The sequence below is a fragment of the Puntigrus tetrazona genome, unplaced genomic scaffold, assembly GCF_018831695.1.
Source record: "Puntigrus tetrazona isolate hp1 unplaced genomic scaffold, ASM1883169v1 S000000837, whole genome shotgun sequence".
Taxonomy (NCBI): domain Eukaryota; kingdom Metazoa; phylum Chordata; class Actinopteri; order Cypriniformes; family Cyprinidae; genus Puntigrus; species Puntigrus tetrazona.
The window spans coordinates 80,001-105,000 of NW_025048437.1; the positions used below are offsets into that span (position 1 = coordinate 80,001).

At 33.9% G+C, this 25,000-nt stretch overlaps 2 protein-coding genes across 7 annotated transcripts in view; both read left to right on the forward strand.

Annotated features, from left to right (window-relative positions):
• Positions 1–7,176, forward strand: part of armc6 (armadillo repeat containing 6) — a 12,377-nt gene extending 5,201 nt beyond the window's left edge. For all 3 annotated transcript variants that reach the window (XM_043233493.1, XM_043233492.1, XM_043233494.1), the window contains exons 4-8: positions 1–161; positions 1,306–1,451; positions 1,525–1,656; positions 4,939–5,076; positions 6,459–7,176. The exon at positions 1–161 is cut by the window's left edge and continues 407 nt beyond it. In XM_043233493.1, coding sequence (XP_043089428.1) covers positions 1–161; positions 1,306–1,451; positions 1,525–1,656; positions 4,939–5,076; positions 6,459–6,671 — 790 coding nt within the window. In that variant the 3' untranslated portion in view covers positions 6,672–7,176. The remainder of the gene's footprint in view (positions 162–1,305; positions 1,452–1,524; positions 1,657–4,938; positions 5,077–6,458) is intronic.
• A 910-nt stretch (positions 7,177–8,086) lies between these two features.
• On the forward strand, positions 8,087–23,005 carry slc25a42 (solute carrier family 25 member 42). Of its 4 annotated transcripts, none has more exons than XM_043233470.1 (8): positions 8,090–8,325; positions 13,616–13,771; positions 16,183–16,294; positions 17,556–17,581; positions 17,668–17,834; positions 19,684–19,800; positions 20,666–20,817; positions 22,171–23,005. In XM_043233470.1, the coding sequence occupies exons 2-8, from the start codon at positions 13,682–13,684 to the stop codon at positions 22,494–22,496; spliced, it is 990 nt and encodes a 329-aa protein (XP_043089405.1). In that variant the 5' UTR covers positions 8,090–8,325; positions 13,616–13,681; the 3' UTR covers positions 22,497–23,005. The 4 variants fall into 4 exon arrangements, with proteins under 4 accessions (XP_043089407.1, XP_043089405.1, XP_043089408.1 ...); XM_043233471.1 differs by lacking the exon at positions 8,090–8,325 and adding an exon at positions 8,344–8,491; XM_043233472.1 differs by lacking the exon at positions 16,183–16,294 and having other exon boundaries at positions 8,087–8,325.
• Positions 23,006–25,000: the final 1,995 nt, after the last annotated feature.

Sequence of the window (25,000 nt, forward strand, 5' to 3'; positions counted from 1 at the left end):
CCACATCCAGCACCCCGAGGTCGTGAGGGAGGCCTGCGTCGCCCTGAGGGTCATGACCTTCGACGACGACGTGCGTGTGCCCTTCGGACACGCCCACGAACACGCCAAGATGATCGTGCTGGAGCACAACGGACTGAAAGTCATCGTAGAAGCTGCTAAAGGTGAGCCGAGAGAAATCTATCGACTAAAGTTTTAGTTTATATAACGCGTGTGTGTACTATGGACATATACAAACACACACACACACACACACACACATATATATATATATATATATATATATATATATATATATATATATATATATATATATATATATATATATATATATATATATAATATTTATTTATATTATATATATATATATATATATATATATATATATATATATATATATATATATATATATATATATATAAATAAATATTATATATATATATATATAATATTTATTTATATTATTTATATATATATATATATATATATATATATATATATATATATATATATATAATATTTATTTATATTATTTATATATATATATATATATATATATATATATATATATATATATAATATTTATTTATATTATTTATTATATATATATATATATATATATATATATAATATTTATTTATATTATTTATATATATATATATATATATATATATATATATAATATTTATTTATATATATACAAAAATATATATTTAAGCAATTTTTGCATTTATATATTCATCCATATATAGTGTAAATCAGTGTATTTATTGCAATTAATAATCGCAATTGCAATTTCATGGGAATTATGATTTTTGTCGTAATTGTGCAGCCCTAGTCGCTCGTGAAAATTGCGCTAAATTACATGCATTCACAAAAATTCAACATTTTTAAATGCAAAAGTTGCGAATGAGTTACAACGTTGTTGTTATAATGCTGGTGTAATATATAAGAATTTACAGTATGCTAATGTAAAAATGTGATGAATTCAATTTTGAAATCGATGACAATACATTGTACGGATCAGAAAATCATTCGTACACCAAGAAAAGATCATGTTCCATGAAGATATTTTGTACATTTTCTTATCGTCCATATTAAAACATTTCCGATTAATAGCATGCATCGCTAAGAACTTAATTTGGACAACTTTTTTCTCAATAATTAAGTTAATTTTACCTCCATATTCCAAGTTCAAATAGTTGCATCTCAGCCATTTGTCTTTTTCCAGCAAAGCTCGTTTATTCATCTTTTCAGCCCGTGCATGAATCTTAAGTTGTCCCTGAGACGCTGACGGTGTGTTTTCAGCTCACCCGGAGAACCCGGCGGTGCTCAGCGAGCTCTGTGCCACTCTGTCCCGCCTGGCCGTGAGGAACGAGTTCTGTCAGGACATCGTGGACCTCGGGGGCCTGAAGTTCATGATCACGCTGCTGGCCGACAGCCTGGATTGTCAGGTGAGCTTCTGGATCGGTGAGAGCTTCGGCGCTGTTTCCTGTGAACGACTCAAACGGACTCTCCGTCTTCCAGGAGCTGGTGAAGCAGGTGCTCGGCGGGCTGAAGGCCATCGCGGGAAACGACGACGTCAAAGATGCCATTGTGAACGCGGGAGGGGCGGAGCTTATCGTTATGGCGATGAACCGTCACATGGCCAATGCGCAGGTGTGTTTTCAGAAGTATTCAGTTTTTAATCTAATTACTGAGCTGCCTTTGAACCTTATACTGAATTAACATGGATTATATTTACTTTATACACACACATGCATGTATATATTTTGAAGAGGTGTGTGTGTATGTACAAATGTATGTATATATGTATATGTATACATATGTATATGTATGCGTGTATATATGTATATACAGTATGTGTGTTTTTTTATATATATATATATATATATCAAATTCAAATCAAATTCAAATTTTATTTCTCACATACACATACATACATGGTACGACATGCAGTGAAATGTTTTTTACAACCGTCCAGCATTAAAAAAATAGAAAACAGAAAACAGAATTTAAATATATATAAATATAAAATATAAAATAATGTATAAAAATATGTATAAAAAAAGTGTGCAAAGTTTAAAAAATAAAATGTAAATAAGTGTAGAATATAAAATATAAGTGTAAAATGTAAAAGTGGCTAGTGCAATTGTCCAAAGTAAGTGGCGAGTATCTGGGGAAAGAGGGGTGAACATGGGAATCCCGGTAATAAGGTGCTGGGTGTTCTCTGGTTCAGACTCCGAATGGCCTGCGGGAAGAAGCTCCTCCTCATTCTCTCTGTGTTTGCCTTCAGGGAACGAAAGCGCTTTCCTGAACGCAGCAGAGAAAAAGAGTCCATTGTTGGGATGGCTGAGGTCTTCCACGATCTTCCTGGCCCTGGTACAGCACCGCTTGTTGTAGATGTGCTGCAGCACAGGGAGCTCAGCTGAACGCACCACCTTCTGAAGGGCTCGCCTGTCCTGCACGGTGCTGTTCCCGAACCAGGAGGTGATGTTTCCCGTCAGGACACTCTCGATGGTGCAGGTAAAAGTTCCTGAGCACCTGAGATGGGAGTCTGAAGTCCCTTAAGCGCCTCAGATGGTATAGACGCTGCCGGGCCTTCTTCACCAGGGTGTTGATGTGACAGGACCAAGACAGGTCCTGCGTGATGTGAACACCCAGGTACCGAACTGTCCACTCTCTCCACTGGGGTCCCGTCGATCTTGATGGGATGGTAAGGCGCACCTGCTTCTGCGTGCTGAAGTCCACTATTAACTCCTTTGTTTTGCTGACATTCAGGAGCAGATTGTTCTCCTGACACCATCTCTCCAGGTTGTTGATCTCCTGAAGGTAGGCCATCTCATCGTTGTTGGAGATCAGGCCCACCACGACAGTGTCGTCAGCAAATTTAATGATGGTGGTGGAGTTTGTAGTGGCCACACAGTCATGTGTGTACAGCGAGTACAGCAGGGGGCTCAGAACACAACCCTGAGGGGCTCCAGTGCTGAGAGTGAGGGAGGATGAGGTGTGTTTTCCCATCCGTACGGCTTGTGGTCTGTCAGTTAGGAAGTTGGTGATCCAGTGACGCAGGGATGGGCTGAGTCCCAGGACCTCCAACTTCGAGGTGGAGGGAACTATGGTGTTGAACGCTGAACTATAGTCCACGAACAGCATTTTCACATAGTTCCCTTTCCTAAAATCCAGGTGGCTTGTGGTTGTGTGGAGGAGGTGTGTGATGGCATCCTCCGTAGACCGGTTTTGGCGGTAAGCAAACTGTAGTGGGTCGAGTGTGTCCGGTAGTGATGCGGTGATGAAGTCTCTGACGAGTCTCTCGAAGCACTTCATCACTACAGACGTCAGAGCTACAGGGCGGTAATCATTAAGGCAAGATGGTTGAGGTTTCTTCGGCACAGGAACAATGATGGACTCTTTGAAACACGAGGGGACTACAGACTGTTTCAGGGAGAGATTAAATATCTCAGTGAACACCGGTGCTAGCTGGTCAGCACAGGCTCTCAGAACCCGACCTGTGATGCCGCGTCAGGTCCTGCTGCCTTCCTGGTGTTCACTCTCCTGAATGCCCTCCTTACGTGCGTGCTCGAAATGGTGAACGCGATTTCCTCTCCGGCTCTCTCGGCGCGTGCGTGTTGTTCATCATGCGCTAGCGGCGCTTAGCGTGATTAGCGTGATTAGCTGCAGCCTCGAAACGAGCATAAAAGGTGTTTAGCTCGTCTGCCAGAGAAGCATCCGCGCTCTCCACTCTGGAGGTTGGCGTTTTATAGTCCGTGATGTTTCTCAGTCCCTGCCACAGGCTCCTAGAGTCACTTGTGTTGAAACTGTGACTCTAGTTTCCTCCCGTAGCGCCTCTTTGCCTCCTTTACCGCTTTGTGCACGCTGTACGACGCAGCCTTGTATTCAGACATATCCCCGTTGACAATCCCCGTATTATAGGCTGCGGAGCGGGATCTCAGAGAGTCGCGGATAGTTTTGTCTACCCACGACTTCTGGTTGGGAAACGCCCTGATGACGGGTTTTCTACCGTGTCATCCGCTAGTTTCCGATGAATCCCACCACCGCTTCGCGGAACACGTTGACGCCCTCGGAGCTACACCTGAACATGGCCCAGTCTGCGTCATCCAAAGCGTCCTGCAGAGCGGCCACCGATTGGTCAGACCAGCGTGACACCTCCCTCTGTACCGGGGCTTCCTGTTTCAGCCTCTGTTTGTAAACAGGTACGAGGAAAATGGCGGCATGGTCCGATTTACCAAACGGCGGGCATGATTTTGCCTGGTAGCTGTCTCTGAAGGGTGTGTAGCAGTGATCCAGTGTCCTTTCGCCCCTGGTGGGGCAGGTGATGTGCTGGTGAAAGTTCGGCAGTGCGCGCTTGAGGTTTGCACTGTTAAAATCCCCCAGCACAATGAGTGCGGCGTCCCGGTGCTGTGACTGGTGTGTAGTGAGGTGATCGTGTATCTATATAGATATATAGATATATAGATAGATATAGATATAGATAGATAGATAGATAGAAAGATAGATATCACATCACACACACATTTTTCTTCTAAATATATACAATCATATGTGTGTATTTATATAGACATAATAAATATAAACGATGTATTTTGGATGTGATTAATTGTTAGACAGCACTAATAAATATATAAATAAGTATTAAATATAGTGTTATAAAGTGATATGTAAATAATGGCTAATAATGGATAATGTAAATATGTAAATTTTTTTTAAATATGTAAAAAGTCTAGTTTGCACAAAGACAATGCATGAAACATAGTTTGTAGTGATTAGTTGTTAATTATAATATTTACATTTTAATTATATACACTAGTGTTTTATTATTAAAACAACAAGGCTGCATTTATTTCATTTAAAATACATTCATTTAAAATTATTCTTATTTGAATGTGTTTTGTTTTTGCTGTGTGTTTCTCTGCGGTTCAGGTGTGTGAGCAGGGATGTGCAGCGCTCTGTGTCCTCGCTCTACGCAAACCCAACAACTGTAAGGTCATCATGGAGTGCGGCGGAGCGCTGGAGGCCCTGCAGGCCATGAAGACTCATCCGGCTGAAGTTAATGTGCAGGTAAAGGCATTAGCAGGTGCTTTATCCAAAGCTTGGTGTTACTAGCGCCGCAAAGTTTTCACAAGTGCAGCTGCAGAACTCCTTCATGCCTTTATGCCATCCGATACTAGATGAAAATGCATCTCATTTTGCTCTTAATGCATAGAAACAATATCCACATCGGTCCTTATTGTGAAACAAGCCTTTAACTAATCCAAAAAAATCATTTCATTTAAAAGTGCATTCTTTGTTTTGATACGCTCTGTTTTATTTGTTTCCATTCATTTTATTGGTGAATCCTTGGTGCTGATTATTATAGTTAAGAAATAAAATAAAACTTAATTTTGAGCGACAAATGTTTTTACTATTTTATTAACGTAACTATCTTAACTTTTAACAAAATAAAAAATAAATTATTTAACTGCCAAACAAATGATGAAAGACGATTTCTATGTCTCTCCGCTATAGCAATATTTCTTGTTTTCATTCATCTTTAAGTACTAAAAATCTAAAACTAATAAATTAAATACAAATATATTTAAGAAAAGGAATAAAAATGATGACACGACACAACAAAAGTATTAAAACCAATAGAAAATATAAAATAAAACTTTATAATATAATATTTATAATATTTTCAAAATGAAACAAACAATATTTTTATTACACTAAAAGAACACTAGCTTAAGAGTGATATGATTAAATAAAACGTATTTTCTTAAAATTCCTGTCCTCCTCTTCTTCTTCTTCTTCTTCTTCTTCTTCTTATTATTATTATTATTATTATTATTATTATTGTATGTAATTTTCATTTTTTTATTTAATTTTTTTAAGTCTTGTTTTTTTTTTTTTGTCCCCTCAGTATTTAATGCCTCAAGTTTTTCAACATTTTTGAGAGTTTTTTCATTTTCAGTATTTACTTTTTTTTTTTTTTTTTTTTTTTTTTTTTTAATAATTTAATGTTTATTCTCAATTTTATTTGGACATTTTTGTCTAAATGTAACAACTTTTGTTCTAATTTAATTATTTATATAGACTTCTTTCTTGCAATTTAACAACTCAAGCAAATAATAATAATAAAAAAAAAAAAAAAAAAAAAAAAAAATATATATATATATATATATATATATATATATATATATATATATATATATATATATATATATATATATATATATATATATATTTATTTATTTATTTATTTATTTATTTTATTTTATTTTTATTTTATTATTATTATTTGCCCCTAATCCTCTTCCATAAGAAACACTTCTCCACAAGCCCTGTTTTTTTGTTTTGCTTTCTTTTGTACTTCCGTTCTCTTTTTGTTTTCTGAACAAGCACCTAAAGCCAGTAGTACTCCAGTCTTGCCTGTTGTTTCTCCCCGTCTCCCGCCGCTCCAGAAACAGTCGTGCATGCTGCTGAGGAACCTGGTGGCCCGCACCCGAGACTTCAGCCAGCTGATCCTGGAGATGGGGGCCGAGGCGCTGATCTCGCAGGCTCTGGCGGCTCACAGGGACTGCGGAGACGTGGGTCGAGCCGCTCTCAGAGACCTCGGCTGCCAGGTGGAGCTGCGGGAGCTCTGGACGGGCAAGAAGGGAAGCCTGAGTCACTGATGGACGCTGCCAAACGTCTGTAAACTCAAAACAATCACCGTTAAATGATACCATAGCATGCCATCAAACATCTTCCGAAGTGCGTCTGACCTCTTCATGCAAAGGATGCATTGCAGCTTACAGTGTAGATATGTTCAGGTTTTTTTTTAGTTTTGTTGTCATTATTTATAGTTTGTAAATTTTTTTTTTTTAACCCGTGAATGACCACTGCTTGGTCTGGATTCATTTGAGCTGATGCTGACTAAGAATCAAGTGTACTTAATTCAGAAGTGCATTGCTGGATTGTCACACTGTGGCCGTTTTACCCTTAATAACACATTTAATCTTAAGATCATCACCCTGCCTGTTGTATGCAGTGCATTTCATGCTTACTTTTGACATTCCAAGGTGTTTATTTTTTATTTTATAAATGCAAACGCACAAGATGAGCCAAACAAAGAGTCACAAGTGTTTTCTGTGTTGCAATATCAGCTGAAGACCTGATTAAACCTGCTCTGTACTAGAACTGATAGTGTTTGTGATTGAATCAAGCAGCTCTAGACTTTATTTTAGTCATGTAAAACTCAAAATAAATTAATATCTTTATAAAAAAAAAAATTAATAATATATAAAAAAAAAAAAAAAATATATATATATATATATTGTTTTAAGTTCATGCACATTTTATTGTAGTAACAATAATTATAATAACAAGTATTTTGGTAGAAATGATCATTGCTTTGATAACTTTAAAAAAAAAAAAATTCAGTAAAGGTAAGATGGTTCAGTAGTTGTATTAAATAAGTACTCTATGGTATTTAAAACCAAGAATTATTGAACTATTTTGTTGCTTAAAATAAACATTTAACTGAGCTAAAAAATATATATGAATATAAAAAGATTGTAAAAAAAAATTAAACGTATGTTAGTTTAAATAAAATGCCAGATTTTGCATTTTAAAATGCATTTTAGCCAAAAAAGGAGATATATATAAACGGAACTATTGATAGAAACAATTCGACATTTACAAAAATGACAATGTCATTAAAACCATGTGTTTATGTAGATATGTATGTTTTTTTTAAGCATTGCAAAACAGTGATATTCTATATACTATATAATATAACACACTGATAATGTATACGTGTTTTTAGGTAGTTTCTGCAAACTAGTAGTGTTTCAGCATTTTCTAAATAAACATATAGTCATAATTGTTATAATCTGATTACCAGATGCCATCGTGATTATATGGCGCACCCTGCTGTTATCATCACATCGCGCCCAAAGGCGTAATACTTTAATGAAACGAACGCCTTTCAACGCTATTTCTGGCTTATTCTGGCTAAAAACTTCAAACCCCACCCCATCCAGCGTCCACTCCCCTCGACGCCCCTCGAACGAGCCTATCCACGTCAAGCGCGCTCCCGCAGAGGACCACAACCCCCACAATGCACCGGGGCTCGCCCTTCAACGCTCGCGTGCCAGTGACAGCGGCGCCTCACACGAGCGAAGCGCGCACGTAAAGCGGCTCAAAGTCGCAGCAGCCGCCGCGAAAGTGGCATAAAATGCGTTTTGGCCGGCTCTCCTGCGAAACGGACGCCTGCGGCCGCGCGTTGGTCTGACGCGAGCGGGGTTTTTAGCGCGGATGGTGACTGACCGGCCGCCTGCTGTTTATGTAAGTGGATGGTGACTGGAGTTTTATCACTTCATCGTATGTTTGTCTGCGAGCTTAGCGGAGCGGCGTTAGGGGGACGGTTGAGCAGATCGTCGTCAGGTTCCGGTAAAGTCGGTGTTTTTCTCGTGATTTTGCGCGGAGAGCCACAACAGGTGCTGTCAGGCAGGTAAGCGAGAGCTCCGTTGAAATGCCGTAACAGTTGTTTTGCTAACAGGCTAAAAGGCTAAAGCACTTTGATACTGGTATTGAGAAATGTGTCATGAGTTCATCTGAGTAAATATTTAATAACGGACGATTGCACTAAATAAACAATTGTAAACAAACATGGCGTTTCCAAAACTTGACAAGCGTTTTATATTTGATAGATTTATATGGGCAGTCTTAATCCTTGGTTGTAAATGAATCTGGTGTGTTGCATAAATAAGCTTTAATCTTCTTTAATGTATTTGATGCAATAAATAAATATATATATATATATATATATATATATATATATATATATATATATATATATATATATATATATATATATATATGCCTAATAATGGTTAAAAATAGACCAAATTAAATATAAAAATAAATAATTAATCTACAAGTACAATACTATAGTGAGTTTTTTTAAAGTAAATTTTATATATAGCAAATAGTAAAATATTAGTACACTTTATATGTAGCAAATTGTAAAACATTAAGCAAATAAATAAATAATGTAATAAAAAATGTACCTTTTTGAATCTGGTGTGGTGCATAAATTAGCTTTAATGTTCTGTTGGCAGGTATGTTGTATTTAATGCAAAAAAATAAAAATAAATGCATATATAAGCCTAAAAAATGTACAAAAATAATAAAAATAGACTAAATTAATTTTAAACATAATCTATAAGTACAATACAATAGTGAGTGTTTTATATTAAAATTAAATTATATTAAGTAAATAAATAATGTATCAAAAATGTAACGTTCTGCACGTGATAAATAATTTTATACTGTATAAAGTGGGTCTTTAGACATGGAAATAATTTTTTAATTTTAGGATTGGCACAAGGGTGATTATATTTAGTGGCTTCTTGATTGAAAAGCCTTGCAGTATGTCACATTTCCAGCCTGTCTTGGCACGTAAACTTTGGTTTTGTGTTTATACGGTCACCCCTTGTTTGCCGCTGTTGTTTTTTTTGGTATTTCTGCCCCTCGCGAATCACAAAAGGCTTTCAGCGGATCTGTCATCGGATTCGGAGGGAGCATAAAAGACTGAGAAAGAGCGAGGCAGACGGAGCAGGAGCAAAGCTTTGGAAACGGTGCCAAATTACTGGAACTCAATGGGGAACAGATCCTGCTCTTAGTCGCCTTGGTGATTTAATCAACCCTTTCACACTTGAAACTCCTTAACCCGTGTCATTTTAAACCCTGGGTTAACAAGTTAATCTTTTAATAATTTTACCCCCGGATAAAGTGTGGAGTTGTAAGTGCAACAAAGATCAGTAAAATACATTTTCAGGCTTTCTACATTCAGTTCGGTGGAGTCCTTGCCGTTTCTTTTTTATGTTTTAGACATTTATAGCACGCTTTTTTTTCCTCGGTGTGTAAACATTGTGAAACACTGAAACTGAGATTAGTTTCCTGAAGGTTCAAATGCATTTCATAAATGAAAATCCCACCTTTTTTAGAGATTATAATTATAAGAGAGAGTGCTAGAGTTAGAGAGTCAAATAAAGATGCAAGAAATCCGATTGTTGACGGTAGTAAAAAGTAAAAAAATGGCTTTAATTTTAATTTTTAACTTTACTTTTAGGTTGTCAGTTGTATTTTTTTTTTTTTTTTTTTTTTTTTTAACTTCAGGCAATTTCAGTATCATTTTTATCATTTAAAAAAAAATATTTATCAAGTTTATATAATTATATCGAGGTATATTTACAATATTTTATCTTTCGCATGAACTAACTATGAGCAGATTTATATAGCATTTATTAACCTACCATAAAATGTTTTTTTAAATCAATGTAGGTCTTTCTAGTTTAAAATTCAGTGTAATGCTTGTCTTTTATTTGCAAGTATTTTTTAAATTTATATTCATTTCTGAGTGAAAATGTTTTTTTTCAGCGACCTGCTTGAACATTGTGAAACCCCGAAAGCCATGTTAGTTTCCCGAAGAAGATTAAAATGCATGAAAATCCCAGCCGTGAAGCGTTGCTTAACCCAGGGTTTAAAAGCTGTTAAGAGCCTAATCATAAATTACTGAACGAGGGTTAGCGAGTCACCGAAGTCTCAGGATTAGGGTGACCGAGTGCGTCACATGCGTTTCAAGGTTGTGCGCCGGCGGGCCTTTGAGGGTCTGAAGGGTTTGAATGTGCTGAATGTGTGCTCGCCCCGAAGGACCTTTCCCCCACTGAGCCTCGTTCACCTCCACCGCTGAGAATAGAGCTCAGGTTAGCGAGTAGTTCAGATTTAAAAGGGACGGTTCACCCAAAAATAAAAACCCCGTCGTCCCCTCGCCCTCGTGTGTGTTGTTCCAAAGCCGTATGAGTTACTTTCTAACTCGATAGAAGTATTCGGAAGGATGTTGCAAACCAAACCGTTGACGGTACCCATTGACTTCAATAGTGAAAAGACAAAAATGGGTGAAGTGTCCCTTTAGCTTTATTTTTAGTTTGTATTATTTATTAAAGTTTTGTTGTTTATGTCTATATATATATATATATATTTATATATATATATATATATATATATATATATATATATATATATATATATATATATATATATTATTATATATTATATTTATATATTTATACATTTATATTTATATATATATATATATATATATATTTCTATTTATATATATATATATATATATATATATATTATATATTTCTATTTATTTATATATATTTCTATTTATTTATATATATTTATATATATTTATATATATATATATATATATATATATATATATATATATATATATATATATTTATATTTATTTATATATATTTATATATATATATATATATATATACATTTCTATTTATTTATATATTTATACATTTCTATTTATTTATAAATATTTATTTACATATTTCTATATATATATATATATATATATATATATATATATATATATATATATATATATATATATATATATAATTTTTTTTTATATATATATATTAGACACGCATATACACACACACACACACACACACACACACACACACACGTGTATGCATTAGTTTTAGTTTATTTCTAACTCATCCAATGTCTCAGTTGTTAATGTTAGCATGAACTAACAATGTTAAATCTTTTATAGCATTTATTTGTGAGTGTTTCCTGATTACAGAAAGCAACTGTTTACATTAATGCTAACGGACACAACTCTTAAAAGCGCGTTAGTAGTTTTCAGTCCTTTACTTCAAGTCGGATTTTTGTTTAGCGTTTTCATAATTTTTTTTACAATTACATTTTCATTTCAATTTATTAATATTTCAGTTGTAGCAATTTTATTACTTCAACCACTGATCTATAAATAATATTTTAGATCAGTGGCTTCAGTTTATTTCTAATTTTCCTTTGAGTTTTCGAAGCTTGCTTTTCACCAGACGCGTCGGATTTATCACATCTCCCAAAAAGGATTATTAATCGTTTTAATTTGACACTGTCGGGCATATTTTGAACTGAATTTTCCCACAACAGCTTGTTTTTTTTTTTTTTTTTTTTTGCCCGCTGGATTTCTTTCTTGCTGATTTTATGACGGTCCTGCTAACAGTGAAATAAATGATGTTTGCGTTATATATTTAGAGAACTCCATGAAGCTGCATGCTATATCGGGCAGTGTTGCTCAGGCCTTGTTCATATCACAGGCCGCCAGGACCCTGAATAATTCAGCGTTTGTGCTATTATTAGAGGTGCATCTGTGTGACACTTTCAGATGTTATTTGATCCGGCCGTGCATCCACAGATCAGCTCCTCTGTCCTGATTCGTATGCGTGCATGAATTTAATTTCATCACAACTGTTAGATTGATTCGGTATTTGCTGTCGACGGTGATGAAAATCATCCAGACGTGCAGGGGGAGGAGCCTGTGTAAATCTAACAGAATTATTTCACTTCAAAATCAAGGTTTGCTGTTTGTTTGTAACACTTTACAATAAAATGTCATTTGTTAACATTGTATTACTTAAAATGAGCTCAAAATAAACCGTGCATTACTTGACGTTAATTTGATTAATAATACATAGTTTAAGATCAAAAGTTGTTTTTGTTTGTAAACTAACATGCTTTATTATTAACTAATAAAATGCATAAACATGTATCACTTTATTGTAAATAGGTTCATTATAGTTAGCTAAAACTAATACTACAAATGTTACTTGAAACTAAATAAATGTTAAGTTAAATATCACGCATTAAATTATAACTTATTTGATTTGACTTATTTAAATTTTATTTACTAAAATAACTAAAACGGAAATTAATTTAATAAAACTGATTAGGCTAATGAAACCTAGTAGACTAAAACGACAAAAAAACAAACATTTAGTCAAACGGAAATTGATAATGTTAAATGAAACTAAACAAAAAAAAGTAAAGTTAGTTTCATTGTGCATTACGTTTGCAGGGGAATTAAACACATAATTCTCATTATTTTATTGGGTGTTTATTTATTTTAAATGTAATGTTTTAAAAATAATGTCACAATGCGAAAAATCTAAATAAAAGCCTTAATTTCGTCATGCAAAAACAAACAAAAAACACTTCCAGATATATAAATAAAAGTTTGTTTACGTTTAATGTGTGTGTTTTTTATGTGTATATAAATACACATTCATGCATGTATTTAAGAAAAAAACATGTTTGTATATTAAATATAATTAAAATGATATATAAGTTTATATTAATATAAATATGTACATGTAAATAATTTCAAAATATGCACTATATATATATATATATATATATATATATATTAATAATAATAATAATAATATATATATATATATATATATATATATATATATATATATATATATATATATATTAATAATAATAATAATAATATATATATATATATATTTTTTTTTGCATAAATAAAAACGTTTGATTTTGCTAATATATATGTTGAGTTATTTTTTCCTTTCTTCATGAAATAGGAGCTTGACTTGCTCTTGACATGTTTTGTGAGGTCCATCTCTTATCAAGAAGTCGTCTTTGCAGATTTTAAAATAGCTCTATGATGTGTTTGGCAGCGTTATATGATACGGTGTCGCTTTCTGATGTCTCTCTCTTGTGCTTCCAGGTTTGCTTCGAGCGCGTGTGTGTTTGCGTGTCGGGCCGGGAGCCCCGTGTGCGCTGGCGTGTATGAATGGATCAAGTTGGAATGGGCAACGCAGAACACCAGGGGGCGCTGGCCAAGGGCGAAGTGCTGCCACGCCCCGCCTCCAGCCAATCAGAGGTGAGAATGCTCCCTTCTGAACCCGCCCCCTGCGGAGAACAGCCAATTAGGTCGCGCCAAGTTTGAAATGAAATCCTGTCGCTATTTACTCACCTTCACGTTATTCTAAAAGCAGCATAAAGCTCTTTTGTGAATCATCTGGGTATGACTTGAGGTCGGATAAATGATGATTGTGTTTCTTTGTAAGTAATTGCACACATCGGCGCCGGTAAAGAATGCAGATGGAAAAACCGGTTTGTGAGGTTAGGCTGGACTCACGCAGCAGGAAGAACAGAAGCCCAGTGTTTGGGAAGCGTCTCGGTGTTTCCAGTCTACAGGAAGTCAAATTACCAGTGCATTACTCACAGATCGGATCAAGATGGCATGCTCGGAAGATAAAAAACCATTTTATCTGTTTACCATTGCATCAGTGGAAAACGCTGGCCTTGTGATCTCATTTCCAGGCTGAGTCATGGGTTCAGTTTTTCCTCAGTGATCTTGGGATCAAATGTCTCTAAATGTCTTTAGTATTTTTCCTGATTAGTATTTATTAATTCTGCTGTAGCGTATGCTTTAATATTATATTTAAGGAATAACTGACAACAAGCCGATTAATTATTAGAATAGGTGTGCATTAAGTAGTATAAAAAATTGTAATTTTTTTTTATATATATTTTTTAGTATATTTTCTATATTTTATTTTTTAGTTTAATTTTAACAATATTTATTTTTTTCGTTTTTAGTTTTTTTTTCTTTAGTTTTAGCTGATTTAGTGCATCAAGTTAAAATTAAACTGAAAAAATGATTCGCAGCAACTAATAAAAGTTTGCAAATTTTAACATTTTAATTTATTTCAAGAAATTAAAATGTTCATTTAGGGTTTTGTTTTGACAGATTTATAATAATCCGGGAAGCTGGTGTGCTTTTAACATATCGCAATTAATTTTTAAAAGGAAATTAGTGTCTTTTACTGTATATCTGTATTACGTAGTGACTGTGTTATAATGACAATAAGACACGTGAGAGTATTATCATTTCTGCACCTCTTCAACATTACTGCATACTTGATCACTAAGTGTTGTGCTGAAATACAGTATTTTCGTTCTATTCTTAGTTGAATGATTTCGAGGATGCGTGGGATGGATTTGAAGCACAAAATAATGTCAAACTTTTAAAATTAGAATAAGAGTCCGTGTCTATTCCAGTGAGCTGTTATTATAGTTAGTATGAATTTCCTCGTGTGATATAATTATAGTAAAGCTCATCATTTTAGGGTTTAGTGAGAATATGTGTCTGGATAAAGTCTATACAAAGAATAGAAATAAAACCGAAATTGTAATCTAGTTTGATTATTAAATCGGAAGGCCTGTAATACAATATTATATAGTAATATTTCTGATTTATTTTTATTCAATAATAGTGATATTATTATTATTATTATTATTATTATTATTACTACTACTAAATAAAAATCTTATTTAATCCTATTAAATCTTATGAATAAAATTATTATTATTATTATTATTATTATTATTACTACTACTACTTTTAAATAAAAATCTTGTTTAATCCTATTAAATCTTATGAATAAAATTATTATTATTGTTTATTATTATTATTATTATTATTATTACTACTACTACTACTAAATAAAAATCTTATTTAATCCTATTAAATCTTATGAATAAAATTATTATTATTGTTATTATTATTATTATTACTACTACTATTAAATAAGTCTTATTTAATCCTATTAAATCTTATGAATAAAATTATTATTATTATTGTTATTATTATTATTATTATTACTACTACTATTAAATAAGTCTTATTTAATCCTATTAAATCTTATGAATAAAATTATTATTATTATTATTTTGACATTATTGATGTACAAGCACAACATTTATAAATTATCAAATGAATAAAGTAAACCTGAGATGCTTGTAAAGTTTGTAAACATTCTTTAGTAATTTATATATATATATATTTATTTATTTCTTTTATTACTTTATTATTATAAATCAATTAAATTGAAATGTTTATCAGAAAAATCACAATCACGTTTCCACCCCTAAATTGCGCAACTTTGGAAATGTAGAAATCTTAATTGCTTAAGGAAAATGTTTTTTTTTAGGGCGTTCATATTTTGACTAACTTTTGGCGAACTCGTGTGCATCGAAGTGATTTAAGGGCTTCTCAAACTGAAGACTGGTCTGTGGTTTTCAGTCGTGGACAGTCTTCCAGGTCAAGATACAGATTAGAAGTGTGAATGCTTTATAAAGATTAGAGGGAAGGCTGGAGTGTTTCTCAGAAAGCACAGTATGTGCTCGTGCCTGGACGCGTTACGGCTTTAACGCCGGGTGTGTCTCTTATCTGTTAGAAGACGTGTCTTCATTTGAAATCAGAACTAACGTGTGATGTGTGCCCAGGGCTTTAAACAGGGACGCTCGGTCCTGAACTCTCTGCTCTCGGGGGCGTTCGCTGGAGCCGTGGCCAAAACGGCCGTCGCCCCGCTGGACCGAACCAAGATCATCTTCCAAGGCAAGAGCAACCTTCCCCCGACCCGACTCAAACACTGTAAATGTTTAGTAAGCAGTCGGGCGGGCCTGGAGACGTCTCGGTGTTATTGCATTAGGTGCAGATTAGCAAAGCAAGTGTCAAGCGTGAGCGGATCGGTTCCTGTGATCTGAACTAGGATGCAAACTTATCACAAGAGCAGCAGTAGTAGTAGTAGTAGTAGTAGTAATATTGCGTTTTAAAAGTATTTAGTTTTATTTATTTTTTGTAATTTAGTACTATAATATTTAAATGGAAACAATAAAAAATTGTTAGTAGTATTTCAGTACATCCACATTTTAAAAACTATTTATGAATGTTGCCAAAAAAAAACAAAATAGAATAAAAGCACAAAAAAGTGTGTGTGTGTGTGTCACAACAGTAGTAGTAATAATAATAATAATAATATTGCTATTTACAAATACTGTTTTCTTTATTTTTTGTAATTTATTACTATAATATTTAAATGGCAACAATAATAAATTGTTAGTAGCATTTCAATATATCCAAATTTTAAATAAAAACTATTTATGGATGTTGCAACAAAAAGACAAATAGAATAAAAGCACAAAAAAGTGTGTGTGTGTATCACAAAGTAGTAGTAGTAGTAGTAGAAATAATAATAATAATAATAATAATAATAATAATAATAATGCTATTTACAAATATTTAGTTCTCATTTTTTTTGTAATTGAATACTATAATATTTAAATGGGAACAGTAACAATAATAAATTATTAGTAGTATTTCAGTATATCCAAATTTAAAATAAAAATAATTTATAAATCTAATAAATTTATAAAAAGACAAATAGAAGCAATAAAATTATAAAAGTAAGAATAAAAGTGTGTGTGTATATATATATATATATATATATATATATATATATATATATATATATATATATATATATATATATATATATATATATATATATATATATATATATATATATATATATATATATATAAATAAATAAAATCTTTCAATTAAAATGTATTATAAAACCATTTATTTATAATAATTTATTATTAGTAATATTAGTGTATAGTCATATTAAATAGTTAAAAGATATTAGTTTACAAATGTTTTAACTCATACTGGGTCTCCTGTGTCTGTCTTCACACTAAAATGAAATGAAACTTTACATTTTCAAGCTGATATCGTGTTTAAAGTAATAAACCTCTTAGGTAGCCGCTGTAATCGACTGGATCTCTAAGTATTTCTCTTTCTCTTCTCATTTCAGTCTCGTCGAACAGATTCTCCGCTAAGGTGAGTGTTTTCTCCGTCCGTGCGGGTGCTCCTCTGACCTAGCGTGCGCAGGCAAGCACAGAAAGCGTCGTTTTCTTGGTTTGCAGGAGGCGTACAGGTTGATTTACCGCACGTATCTGAAGGACGGCTTCTTCAGTCTGTGGAGGGGGAACTCGGCCACCATGGTGCGTGTTATTCCATACGCTGCCATCCAGTTCTGCGCTCACGAACAGTACAAGAGGATTCTGGGACAGTATTACGGCTTCCAGGGCAAGTGAGTGGGATTTTTCTCTCCGCTGCTCCACCTCGCATAGACTTCACGTTTGAAGAGATCGCTTCAAAAGTTTCCGTTTACATAAATCATACACTGTCAGAATAAAAAGGTTGCATTTTATGCACGTTAAAAATTAAGTGTATCATTACCTATTTATGTGTGTGTGTGTACTGTGTATATTTATCATGTATTATTTATATTTAATATATATATATATATATATATATATATATATATATATATATATACTAATAATTATATTATATATATATATATATATATATATATATATATATATATATATATATATATATATATATATATATATATATATGATATATATATAATAATCGATTATATTTATCAATTATTATGTATAATACTGAAACCAGTATTGATACCGATACCAATACTTCTAAGCTAAACTTTATAAATCATGAAATGTATTAAATTACGAAATTGCTAAGAGTAAAATAGGTAATGATGCATTTAATTTTAACATTCAGTATCTTTTAATTGCTACTCACTCGGTTATATTTTTGTGTATGCATGGTTAAGTTTATTGGTAATCATATGGAAATCTACAAATGCTTTAGTTGTCACTTTAGTAAAACTGTGTTTGATTTTCACAAAGGACTGCCGCTAACAACTCCGTGCATAAAATGCATCCTTTTTATTCTGACAGTGCACGATTTATATTAACCTTAACGCGATCGGGGTGGACTTTTAAATAAATGCAACCGCGCTCGAACATATATGTATATATATATATCATATATCGGTTCAGAAACCCTCGTTTGTCTGTTTAGCCGAAATATGTTATATATATCGTATATATATAATCCAGGTTTTATATATATATATATATTAGGGAAAGTGAAATGTTGTTTATATCAGAGCTCTGCATATATATATGCTGGCGGTTCTCTGGCGGGAACCACGGCTGCTATGATCACATATATATCCGCTGGACATGGTCCGAGCACGCATGGCCGTACTCCCAAAGAGATGTAAGACTGCATCGTCTCACACACATATAAATATAATATATATATTATTATTTTCAGAAATTAGTATATATATATCTATTTATATATATATAAATAATTACATTTTCTTCAGGCAAGCTTTTTAACCAGTCGGTGGCTTTTCAGAGGTTTGGGACTTGCTTGATGTTAACTGAAAACATTAACTGAAATAACATATATATATAAATATTATATATAAAAGCTTAAACCTAATAAATTAAATGATAAATTGCATTAAAAAAAGTGTATATATATGTATATATGTATGTACTTCAATAAAAATATATTTTAGATGCGATTTAATTGTTTGATAGCATTAGGATAAATTATATTCAGAATAAATTCAGAATAAATTAATTCCATTCAAATTTGAGAAACTGAAATTAAATACTTCTAAGCTAAACTTTATAAATCATGAAATGTATTAAATTACGAAATTGCTAAGAGTAAAATAGGTAATGATGCATTTAATTTTAACATTCAGTATCTTTTAATTGCTACTCACTCGGTTATATTTTTGTGTATGCATGGTTAAGTTTATTGGTAACCATGGAAATCTACAAATGCTTTAGTTGTCACTTTAGTAAAACCGTGTTTGATTTTCACAAAGGACTGCCGCTAACAACTCCGTGCATAAAATGCATCCTTTTTATTCTGACAGTGCACGATTTATATTAACCTTAACGCGATCGGGGTGGACTTTTAAATAAATGCAACCGCTCGAACCCTGCACGTTATCATATCGGTTCAGAAACCCCTCGTTTGTCTGTTTAGCCGGAGCGAGTCGCACGTTAGAAACGAAGTGAAATGTTGTTTTTCAGAGCTCTGCCGCCCGTGCCGCGGCTGCTGGCCGGTTCTCTGGCGGGAACCACGGCTGCTATGATCACGTATCCGCTGGACATGGTCCGAGCACGCATGGCCGTCACTCCCAAAGAGATGTAAGACTGCATCGTCTCACACACTAAACCGGGGGATTATTTTCAGAAATTAGTGGGGTCTATTTCAAATAATTACATTTTCTTCAGGCAAGCTTTTTAACCAGTCGGTGGCTTTTCAGAGGTTTGGGACTTGCTTGATGTTAACTGAAAACATTAACTGAAATAACATACGATATAAATATTAGACGAAAAGCTTAAACCTAATAAATTAAATGATAAATTGCATTAAAAAGTGTATATATATGTATATGTGTATGTACTTCAATAAAAAATGTATTTTAGATGCGATTTAATTGTTTGATAGCATTAGGATAAATTATATTCAGAATAAATTCAGAATAAATTAATTCCATTCAAATTTGAGAAACTGAAATTAAAGAAAAAAATCTGAATTTGAAATCAGTTTGAAAAAAAAATTAGGTTTTCAAAATCAGTTCAAATGAGTAAATAAAATAAATGAAAGCTAAATAAAAATGTTAATAATAAAACAAAAACTAATACAGATGACATGTTACCAAAAAATAAAAACTCAAATATTAAAATATATAATATAAATATTAAAACCCATTATAATAGTATATAAATAATACTTTTTTTTTTTTTTACTCAATTTCTACTTGATAAAATTTAGAGCTTGACATAACTGGAAAAAAAAAGAGAGTATAAAATGCCCGTGCTGTTACTATTAGAAATCTCAATTTTAAAATCTAAATCCAGGTTTTCCAGGGCTGTGGAAATGCTGGTCCTTCCAAGACGACCAAACATTGTAAAAGGGATGAATTCATTTAGATTTGTTGTTGTTTTGTCCTATTGAAACCTTGGGAGAGAAGCGATGAAGTGTTGATGTGATGTTGTTTGTGGTCAGGTACAGTAACATCCTGCACGTGTTCGTCCGTATCTCTCGCGAGGAGGGTCTGCAGACGCTCTACAGAGGCTTCACTCCCACAATCCTCGGCGTCGTGCCGTACGCAGGACTCAGCTTCTTCACCTACGAGACGCTCAAGAAACTCCACGCAGGTAAAGACCGACCAATTAGACTTTATACCCCTTCCCTGTTTCTTTAAAATCGCTGGCGGGGAAAGGGTTAAATTTCAAATTCAAATTCAAATTTTATTGGTCACATACACATACATACATGGTACGACATGCAGTGAAATGCTTTTTAAAAAAAATAAATATAATATATATATATATAAATAATTAAATATATATATATATATATATATATATATATATATATATATATATATATATATATATATATATATATATATATATATATATATATATATATATATATAATAGAATATATATATATATATATATATATATATATATATATATATATATATATATATATATATATATATATATATATATATATTATATATATATATATATAATGTATATAAATTAAAAGAATATATATATATATATATATATATATATATATATAATAAAAAAATATATATATATAAAAAAAAAATATATATATATATATATATAATAACAATAATATATATATATATATATATATATATATATATATATATATATATAAAATATATATAAAAAAGTGTACAAAGTATAAAAATAAAATAAGTATAAAGTGTAAAGTGCACCTATTATGTTTTGTTTTTTTTGTTTTTTTTAGTTTTTAATAACCTTTCGCAAAGTTTTAAATCTGAAAGTGCACCATGTATAAAGTTGTTGTCTCTGAAAAGTCGTTTTTAAAACGAGTCTCAAGCCGTAAAGCGCATCGCCGCCCGTTTTCTGAATGCGCAAAAATTGAATCTTCACCACTAGGCGGCTCACAAACTCTGCTTTTAAAGGCTAGCTCACCCCAGAAGGAAAATCCTGGCATTAATTCCTCACCTTCATGTCGTCCCAAACCCGTGAGACCTTCGTTCGTCCTCCATAGACGGCAACACGACTGAAACGATCCTGAATCGTAGTAAAACAGCATGCAACATTTTTCCATTTAACCTTTTAAATGAAATCGACCAATCACCGGAGAGAAAAATGCACATTACAGGAAAATAAAAGAAATGACCTTGCTTGCATGTCAGCTTTTTGTTGGGGACTCACAAAACCAAAATATGAAGCTTTCATAAACTACAAATGTGACCTTGAACCACAGGAAAAAAAAAAAGAAAAAAAAAGTTGAATAAATGATCTTTCCATTAATGTGTGGACAATATTTGACCGAGATTATTTGCAAATCTGGTGCAAAAAAAACAAATAATAAAGCTCTTAGCGATGCATATCATATTTATGGTAGGAGATGTATTAAATGTCTTCATAAAACGTGACCATACGATGTTTTTTTTGGGCTGTAACGATAACCCAGTTCTCTCGGATCCGTTCCAGAGCACACGGGCCGCTCTCAGCCGTTCTCGTACGAGCGGCTGGCGTTCGGGGCCTGCGCAGGATTGATCGGTCAGTCGGCCTCTTACCCGCTGGACGTGGTGCGCAGACGCATGCAGACGGCGGGCGTCACCGGACACACCTACGGCAGCATCTCGGGCACCATGCGTGAGATCGTGACGGAGGAGGGCGTCGTCCGGGGCCTCTACAAGGGCCTGAGCATGAACTGGGTCAAAGGGCCCATCGCCGTCGGCATCAGCTTCATGACCTTCGACCTCACGCAGATCCTGCTGCGCAAACTTCAGCAGTTCAGCCGCAGCGCGCGGTAGCAGACGAGCGCAGCGTTTTTATTCTTCTTCTTGTTTCGTTTTTAACCCGAGCAAATGCTGCCAATGAGGACAGGAAATGCCTGGCGTCATGTGACTAGTTTAAAAGCTCTGTTCTTTGATGCAAGGCGCACTGCGAAAAATCTTTTTTTGACTCGGCGTTTTTGTCCTGTTTTCCAGTACCGTCATTTTTGAATTGAGGTGACGAGTTTATGCTTAAAAAAAGAAGTTCTTCATTCAAAGGGAACATAAACCAGAAACAGATTAACATCCTAAACTCCTCAAAAAACTAGACTTACTGTGCATTATTTTGCTTCTCGGGTAGATGCGTGCTGATTTAAGACCGTTTAGACGTTTGTACTGGAAAGCAAGACGAGAACCCCGGTGAAGAAGCTGATTCCTGCGTGTGTGTGTGTGTGTGTGTGTGTTCAGAGCGAGTGTGTGTTTGGTGCAGAGACGCACTGAATGTTACTCTCAGAATGAACGTGCTGTAAGTGCACTACTGACTGAAAGCGTGTCTGGAAACACTATTTTCTTCACTGTCCTGCTTTGTGACTGTTTTTTCACACATCGGGGGATTTAATGAAGACACATGCATGCATTTTGAGTTTACAGTGTGTGTGTGTGAGCGTGTGTGTGTGAGCGTGTGTGTGTGAGCGTGTGTGTGAGCGTGTGTGTGTGAGGAGCGTGTGTGTGAGCGTGTGTGTGTGTGTGTGAGCGCGTGTGTGTGCGTGTGTGTGTGAGCGTGTGTGTGAGCGTGTGTGTGAGCGTGTGTGTGAGCTGTGTGAGTGTCTGTGAGCGTGTGTGTGTGAGCGTGTGTGAGCGTGTGTGTGTGTGCGTGTGTGCGTGTGTGTGTGTGTGTGTGTGTGAGCGTGTGTGTGTGTGAGCGTGTGTGTGTGAGCGTGTGTGTGTGTGTGTGTGTGAGCGTGTGTGTGTGTGTGTGTGTGTGAGCGTGTGTGTGTGTGAGCGCGAGAGGGTGTGCGCGCGAGTGTGTGCGCACGAGTGTGTCTGTGTGTGTGTCTGTGTGTGTGTGTGCGCGTGTGTGTGTGAGATTGGTTTATCTGTTAGTTCATATCAAGGTGAATCTCATGAAAGCAGTCCACTCGTCCACGTCATATTTCACTGTAAAAAGCAAAAAATATATATTTGTAGAATATTTTAAACTCTATTTAACATTAGAGCATATAGTCTGATTTTATTTTTTTTTTTTTTTTTTGCCATATTTTCACAACAGTTAAATGCTAAACGCATTTAAATTATGCATTTAAGTTTTTACGTTCACATTTACAAACTGAAATGTTATTTTCATTTATAAATACTATAAATAAATATACATACTCTATGGTAGTACTTGATAGGTAGTTTATCATTTTGGTTATGATAGAAGTACCACCGTGATGTACAGCACCTTTATAATCTTAAGGACGATATAGAGTTACTGCAAGAAGTTATATACAAATATAACATTTCTGGTAGTATTTTTATACTGCATTTAAGATTCATCGTTTTAATTCAAAATGAATACATGATCATATGTAGTTATGTCTATACGTATACATTTTTGCATCGTTTTCCACTAAGTTATACTTTAATGCACAGAATATTATTTGCACAACTTTTTCCCCCTTTAATAAATTAAATGAATTAATTAACTGAATTATTTTGGGCAAAAATGTGATTCATTTCTTCATGAGGTTCATACTTTTGTGTGTGTGTGTGTGTGTGTGTGTGTGTGTGTGTGTGTGTGTGTGTGTGTGTGTGTGTGTGTGTGTGTGTGTGTGTGTGTGTGTGTGTGTGTGTGTGTGTGTGTGTGTGTGTGTGTGTGTGTGTGTTGCACACGGCTCCCAAGTGCCTGGAGAGATAAAGCAAGCACAGGAACACAAATACTGACTGATGTAACTAACTAATGTTCAACTAGTTGTTCAGTTTTTAAGGACAAATAACGTGGTCTTCAGTCATCGGTACGTTTGTTCATTTTCAGACATGAGAGCTTTGAAAATACTTCCTGACCCACAGCGGCCGTATTTTACTTCTCACCTGGAGCTTCGTTTTTCTGAACCGATTCAGTGACTCCCAGCGAGTTTGTTCACTTCCAAGTTCATCCGAATCTGACGCGTTTTACGTTTTAAAACCGAACAAACTGGTTTGCGTATCTTTCTTTATAACAAATGACATTTATTTAGCTGTTTTCTCATCTCGTTCAGTGGCATCCAGACATTTTGAATGTGTTTTAATACGCTTCTTGAGGCATTTGTCTTTACTCATAAATCACCTTATCAGTTTTCTCTGAACAAACTAAAACTTCTGCTAACCTGACAATCGCACAAAGCACAATGATTATCGTTTAGATGTCTTTTAAAACGTTACAAATGACATGAAATGCTTTTTTTAAACGTTAACCAAGATCGCAGACGCCCAATGAAACGCTTCGATTCGTTTGAATCGATTCAAAGATTCGATGTTTCGAACGACATGTACGATTGTTCGTTGGAGATTCGGTTCTGGAA

Excerpts from the sequence above, each read along its gene's own strand:
- slc25a42 (XM_043233470.1), top strand. The coding sequence starts at position 13,682 with ATGGATCAAGTTGGAATGGGCAACGCAGAACACCAGGGGGCGCTGGCC. Across the intron at positions 13,772-16,182 it reads CCGCCTCCAGCCAATCAGAG|GGCTTTAAACAGGGACGCTC; the intron begins GTGAGAATGCTC and ends ATGTGTGCCCAG. Across the intron at positions 20,818-22,170 it reads GCTCAAGAAACTCCACGCAG|AGCACACGGGCCGCTCTCAG; the intron begins GTAAAGACCGAC and ends GATCCGTTCCAG.